The sequence below is a fragment of the Physeter macrocephalus genome, chromosome 8 (assembly GCF_002837175.3).
Source record: "Physeter macrocephalus isolate SW-GA chromosome 8, ASM283717v5, whole genome shotgun sequence".
NCBI classification, from domain to species: Eukaryota; Metazoa; Chordata; class Mammalia; order Artiodactyla; family Physeteridae; genus Physeter; species Physeter macrocephalus.
The window spans coordinates 5,067,414-5,074,693 of NC_041221.1; the positions used below are offsets into that span (position 1 = coordinate 5,067,414).

General features: G+C 38.9%; 1 protein-coding gene across 1 annotated transcript in view; it reads left to right on the top strand.

Annotated features, from left to right (window-relative positions):
* MRPS6 (mitochondrial ribosomal protein S6) overlaps positions 1-6,291 on the top strand; it is a 65,343-nt gene extending 59,052 nt beyond the window's left edge. Inside the window, exon 4 of the mRNA XM_028492629.2 lies at positions 5,637-6,291. Coding sequence (XP_028348430.1) covers positions 5,637-5,826 — 190 coding nt within the window. The 3' untranslated portion in view covers positions 5,827-6,291. The remainder of the gene's footprint in view (positions 1-5,636) is intronic.
* Positions 6,292-7,280: the final 989 nt, after the last annotated feature.

Here is a 7,280-nt window from a genome sequence, read left to right on the forward strand (position 1 = left end):
TTCCCTCTTGCGTCTCCCTCCCTCCCACCCTCCCTATCCCACCCCTCTAGGTGGTCACAAACCACCGAGCTGATCTCCCTGTGCTATGCGGCTGCTTCCCACTAGCTATCCACCCTACGTTTGGTAGTGTATATACGTCCATGCCACTCTCTCACTTCGTCACAGCTTACCCTTCCCCCTCCCCATATCCTCAAGTCCATGCTCTAGGAGGTCTGTGTCTTTATTCCCATCTTACCCCTAGGTACTTCATACACTTATTTTTTAGGCTCTAATTCAGAGCCTTACTCAAGGTAAGTAATCAATAATTAACCATTGAACAAATGAGCAGTTCTTAAGTTGGGTGATTGCAACCGTAGTGCCTGCTTTGTGGAGTAGAAATAAACAAGTAGAATTAAACCTTGGAAGATTTGGCCAGCAGGTTGGTGTGTAATTTTCAGAGTAAGCTCAAATGGTGGTCTCATCATTGAGCACACGTGCAAGTCAGTGATCAAGAAGTTTGCCAGGTCGTGGAGGAATTGGCATTTTTATTTCACTTCTTGAAAAACCCTCGGCGTCTTCATCAGCTGTAGTTACTCCTCATCACCACCCCTCTATATCGAGTCATTCGCCAAGTCCTGCTCATTCAACTTCTACATACCGTTTTAAAATCAACAGCTTTGTAGAGGTATAAATGACACACAATAAACTGCACATATGTATAAAACCATGAAATCACCACAATCAAGATGACAAATTGGTCACCCCTAAAGTTTCCTCCTGCCTCTTGTGATCCTTCCTTCCACTTATCCACCGTCTGATCTCCTTTCTTTCACTATAGATTAGCTTATTTTTTCTAAAATCTTATTTAGATAGAATCAGACAGTATGTACTCTTTTTTACTCTAATTTCTTTTACTCAGCGAAATTATTATGAGATTCATCAGTGGTATGTATTAATAGTTTATTCCTTTTTGTTGCTGAGTAGTATGCCATTTTATGGATATACTACAGTTTGCTTCTCAGTTTACATGTTAATGGATATTTGTGTTGTTTCCAGTTTCAGGTTGTTACAAGTAAAGCTGCTATGAACATCGATGTAGAAGTTGTTCTGTGGGCATATGCTTTAATTTTCTTGGGTAAATCTAGGAATGGAATGGCTTGATCATAATGGCAGGTGTATGTTTAACTTTTTAAGAGACTGCCACACTGGTTTCCAAAGTTGGTTGTATCATTTTGCATTCCCACTAGCAGTGTATGAGAGTGTCAGTTCCTCTACATGCTCACCACACTTGGTATGGTCATTCTTTAGCCGTTCTAGTAGGTAATGACTCTTTGTGGTTTTAGTTTGCATTTCTCTAATGACTAGTGGTATTAAGCATCTTTTCATATGCTTCTTTGCCATTGTATATCTTCAGTGAAATGCCTTTTCAAATTTTATGTCTATTTTTAAAAATTAGTTTTTTAATTAAACTTTGAGAGTTTTTAATATTCTAGAAATAAGTCCTTTATCAGCTATGAGTTTGCAAGTCCCAGTGCATGGCTTGTCTTCTTATTATCTTAAGAGTATCTTTCAAAGAGCAGTTTTTAATTTTGATGAAGTCTAAAATATCAAATTTTTCTTTTATGGATTGTGCTTTTGGTGTCATGTCTAAGGAATCTTTGCTTAACCCAAGGTCACAAGGATTTTCTCCTGTGTTTTCTTCTAGTTTTCTAGCTTTGTGTTTTATGTTTCGATTCGTGTTCTAGTTTGAGTTAATTTTTGTATATGGTACAAGCATGGATCAAAGAGCTCATTTTTTTGCCTATGGATGTCAAATTGTTCCAGCACCTTTTGTTGAAAGGACTATCCTTTCTTTACTGAATTGCCTTTGCACCTTTGTCACAAATCAGTTGTGCATTTGGATCTATTTCTGAACTCTCTATTCTATTGATCTATTTGTTTATCTTTATATAAATACCATACTGTCTTGATTACCATAGCTTTATAGTAAGTCTTGAAATCAGGTAGTGTTGGTCCTTCAACTTCATTCTTTATCAAAGTTGTTTTGGCTGTTCTTGGTCTTTTGAATTTCCATGTGAACTTAAGAATCAGTTGTCAATTTCTAACAAAAAAGTCTTAGGATTTTGAGTGGGATTCTTTTGACTCTACGTCAGGTTGGGAAAGTAGACAACTAAACAAGTTGAATCTTCCTACCCATGAACAAGGTATACCTCTCCATTTATGTATGTTTTCTTTAACTTCTTTCAGCAGTGTTTCATAGTTTTAATTTACAAGTCTTGTACATCTTCTGTCAGATTTATCACTAAATATTTAATATTTAATTTCAAGGTCTGATTACTTGTTGCTAGTATATAGAAATGTGGTTGATTTTTGTTTATTGATCTTGTATCTTGCAACCTTGTTAAACTTACAGTCTGGTATCTTTTCCATAAGCTTCTTCAGATTTTTCTGTATACACGTTTGCGACATCTGCAAATAAAGACAGTTTTACTTTTTCCTTATCAACCTGGATGCTTTTTACTTCTTTTTTTCTTGCCTTGTTGCACTGGCAAGGCACTTCAGTAAAATGTCACATAGAAATAGTGAGAGTAGACGGTTTTGTTTGTTCCCGCTCTTAGGGGGAAAGCATTCAGACTTTGACCAGTTAGTATGATGTTAGCTGTAGGTTTTTCAAAGACGCTTTTTATAAGGTTGTAGAAGATTCCTTCTTTCCCTAGCTTGCTGAGCGTTTTTATCAAGAATGGATATGGGATTTTGCTAAATGCTGTTTTTTGTATCTATTGGAATGGTCACATGGTTTTTCTTTTTTAGTTTGTTAATATGGTGATTTTCATTGATTTTCAAATGTTAAGCCAATCTTGCATTCTTGGACTAAAGCCTACTTGGTCAGGATATATTGTCCTTTTTATATATTGTAGTAGTCAATTTGCTAAAATTTTGTTTAGAACCTTTTCATTTATGTTTATGAGGGATGTTGGTCTGTATTTTTCTTTTCTTTTAGTGTCTTTGTCTGGTCTTGGTACCAGGGTAATGCTGACTTCATAGGACAAGTTCAAAAGTGTTGTCCTACTTTCCAGACCAATTTGTATCAGAATTGGAATTTTTTTCTTAAACATTTGGTAGAGTTTGCCAGTGAAACCATTTGTGCCTATAGTTATCCTTGTGGGAAGGTTTTTAACTACAAATTTAATTTCTTTGATAGATACAGCGCTATTCAGGTCACCTGTTCCTTCCTGAGTGAGTTTTGATAGTTTGCATTTTTCAAGGAATTTCAGTTAGGTTGTCAATTTATTGCAAAAGTTTTTTTTTTTATGATATTCCCTTACCATTCTTTTAATGTCTGTAAACTTGGTAGTCGTTTCACCTTTCTCATTCCCAAATATCGGTAATTTGTATCTTATCTCTTTTTACTGATCATTCCGATTGGAATTGTATCAGTTTTATTGATCTCAGTGAACTAGTATTTGGTCTCACTGATGTCCTCTATTGTTTTTCCTGCTTCAGGGATTTCTGCTTTGATTTTTATTATTTTCTTTTTTGGTCTTACTTTGCGTTTAATTTGCTCTTCTTTTCCTAGTTTCTTAAGGTGGAAGCTGAGGTCATTGATTTGAGGCCCTTCTTCTAGTCTTACGTAGATGTTTAGTGCTGTACGTTTACTGCTAAGTATTGCTTTAGTGGCATTCTCCAAATTTGATGTGTTGTTTTCATTTTCATCCAATTCAAAGTATTTTGTAATATCCCTTTTGACTTCTTCTTTGACCCATAGATTATTTAGATGTATGTTTAGTTTCCAAGTATTGGGGGATTTTCTCAAGATTTTTCTGTATGACTCGAATCCCTTTAGATATATTGAAACTCATTTTATGGCCCAGAATATGGTCGTCCTTGGTAAATGTTTTGTATGCCCTTGAGAACCAATATGTATCTTGCTGTTGTTGGGTGGAGGGGGTCTATAAATGTCAGATCCAGTTGGTTGAGGGTGGTGTTTGCTTCTTCTGTAACCTTGCTGGTTTTCTGTATACTACGTCTGTTGATTACTGAGAGGAATGTTAAAAGTTTCCACCTATAATTGTGGATTTGTCTCCTTCTCTTTTCAGTTCTGTTAGTTTTTACTTTCTGTATGTTGTAGCTCTGTTATCTGTACGTACACATTTAGGAATTTTGTGTCTTCTTGGTGAATCCATCATTAAGTTTTGTCTCTTTTTTCCCCTGATAATTTTTTTTGCTCAGAAGTCTCCTTTGTCTGATATTACTGTAGCCACTTCAACTCTCTTTTGGTTAGTGTTTTTGCATGATATGTATTTTTCTGTGCTTTAACTTTAAATTATTTTTACTTGAATAACTTTCCCACTAGGCTTGTGAATGGTCACATGGGAAGTTGGGAATTTTTCTTAACGAGTTTTGAACCCTCTCCTTGTGTAGAATTACACAAAATGCCATACGTTTTCTAATAACGCTCTTCCTTGCTGAATTTGTTCATTTTTAATTTGGGCTTTCCTGCTTTCTGTGAGAATTCCACCTTTCATGCCAGCACACCACTGTGAAATACTTACCGTGGACCTGATGTACGTTAGCCTATGCTCAAAGTGCTGGGGATGTAGCAACAAAGTCCTTCTTCCTAGGGCAGTTATGTTTCAGTGGAGTGAGACAGACTGTAAACAAATATACACTGTGTTAGTGGTGATAAAGTGCTATGGGGAAAAAAATAAAGCGTTAATAAAGGGAGGTTACAGGGATGAGGCTGGGTGGGTGGGGCAGAAGGGCTCTCTGACAAGGTGACTTTTGGACAAGACGTGATGGAAGTCAGGGATGAACTGTGTGGAACTAGGGTGAAGAATATTTCTGGCCAAGGCACAAAGAGCGCAAAGACCTAGGATGGGAATATGCTTGGGAGAAGAGTGGCTGGAACCAAATAAGTGGTGTCAAAGGTCATCTGAACCAGCTGGAACATTGTAGAATTCTGACATACTGCGCTGAAAACTGTCCTTTAACAACACCGTGGTCCAAACCAAACAGTACAAGTGAGGCTTCAGCTTTTGCAACAGAGCACGGGTGGGTTGGGCAGGGAATAGAGACACTTCTTCCTTTGCATCGGCATACAGCCAGCTACTGATAAAGTTATTAAGACTGAAGACCAGTGAGCTGTATGAGATGTCTGTCTGTATTAGTCTGGTCTGAGTAGATGAATGTTAAATTCTTTCTGTCACCCAAGATTCAAGTAGTTTTCTTTTTGTTCCTTGTCAGTTCTTGAATGTGCTGGATAGTCTTAGATGAGTCCCAGGCCTTTCTTAACCTTTTTCTAGTTTGTGAAGAATGGCTGATACTTACTGTATCTCTTAGGTGCGTTAAGTCACTTGTAAAATCCTTTGGACAATTAGAAGACTCATAGATGTTTTCACAAAAAGCATCAACTAATGGTTTGAAAAATTCAATGGAGTGTAATGGGAAAGGCTGTAGGGAAAGGGAGGTCGGGCGCACTACTACACTTTGGTTTAGCTGGTCAGCTGGCAGTTTCTATCTTGACAAAGATGTGTATGTGTGTTTGTAGGTAGTTGATGTCTGTATGTGGAGAGGAGTAAAATGAAAACATTGACCAAAATAGTGAGATTGCTGTATTTCAGAATGCAGCATGTTCACCAATTTTTATTTTATTGCAGGTATTTCTTGGTGGATTTTTACGCACCAACAACCACTGTTGAAGGCATAATGGAGCATTTGTCTCGAGACACTGATGTGATTAGACCAAATATTATAAAACACCCTCTGACCCAGGAAGTGAAAGAGTGTGAAGGGATCGTCCCAGTCCCACTTGAAGAAAAGCTGTATTCCACCAAGAAGAGGAAGTGAGAAGATTCACCAGATTTTAGCCTTCTATTTAATTCTCTCACTTTTGGGCACCCACCATGGATTAATAACTTACCAGCTTGATCTTTATGTAAGAGGGTGCTTTCAGTGCCCTTTGATTTTTCTAAGGTACTTTTAGTTCTTGATCCCCTTTGCTGTGAGAAGTCGGGGAATGGCCTCCTTAGAGCCGCTTTGTAATATATGGCATCAGCGCTCCCTGCTCGATTGCGTTTCACGAATGTAATTTGTCAGTGAGGACTTTGCCCTACAGCAGCACTAACACCGCTTGGAAGAGCAAAGATTATAAAAACCACTTTGGGTTGCACGCTAGTCATTCAGACTGTATACCACCATGCAAAATAAAATTTTAAGACCATCGTCTTATATGAGTAACTTTTGATCAGAGTGAAAGTCTGTGATTTGAAAGAACTTTTGCCTCTTCACCTCCCCCAGCACCGTGCCCCATCCGAGGCCTCACAGCTCCAGTCTGCCCAGAATGCTGGCAGCGTGTGGGCGGGGCTCCCGGTTACCAGCGCAGGTTGAAGACTGGGAGAAGCCAGGGTGAGGGCAGGTGGGGTGTGTCTGTCCCTTGACTCCTGGGCAGTCACTTTTCCTTTCATCTCACAATTAACTTGTCCTTGTGGTGGGTGCTGCTCTTGGTAGAGGGGCGTGTGTGTTCTGTGGCAGTTGGTGGTGGCACTGCTTCCTGTCATTCCTCCGCCAGTAGCACTGCTTCCTCACCGTCTCCTGGGCCTGCAGACCTCTTTGGGGAAGTGGCCACCTTTGAACTCTGCACCTGCTCCCTTCTCCCTGCTACCCTGATGAGTCGGAAGCCAATTGCTGTTGAGTTGGGGATGCCCAAAGAGCTAGCTGGCGCCATGCCTGTGGCTAGTGGCATGCTGAGCTCTTAAGTTAGGGGGACTTGTAAGAAGATACATCTTTGTTGTTGTTGTTTTTATTTGATACTCATAGACCTATTTTTTAAAACATGTCCTGGAAATAAAAAGACAGGCTTTGCTTTGAGAGATTTTTGTGTTGGCAGGGGAAAAGTTGGGTTTGAAATGTTGTTATACTTTGAGACTAAGAAGCAGCTAGTCTTTGCTTAAAATTGATTCGATTAGGGTTATCATATTTATTAGCAAATAAAAATGCAGGATAGCCAATTAAATTTGAATTTCAGATAAATAACGAGTTGGCTTCCACGTAAGTATGCTCCAAATATTGCGTGGAGTACACTTATGGCAAAAAATGATGCATTGTCTATTTGACATTCAGATTTACCTGGGTGTCCTGTATTTTATGTGGTAACCTTGGTGTGACTCACATAAAAGAATAAGCAATACCAAGCCAGAGACAGCAAAGCTGAGAAGAAAATAAAGTCAACGTCCAGCATCCTGGCTTCTGCTGACTCCACTGGCAACGAGGCAAGTTACGGAAGAGAACACGGTGGGTGTGCT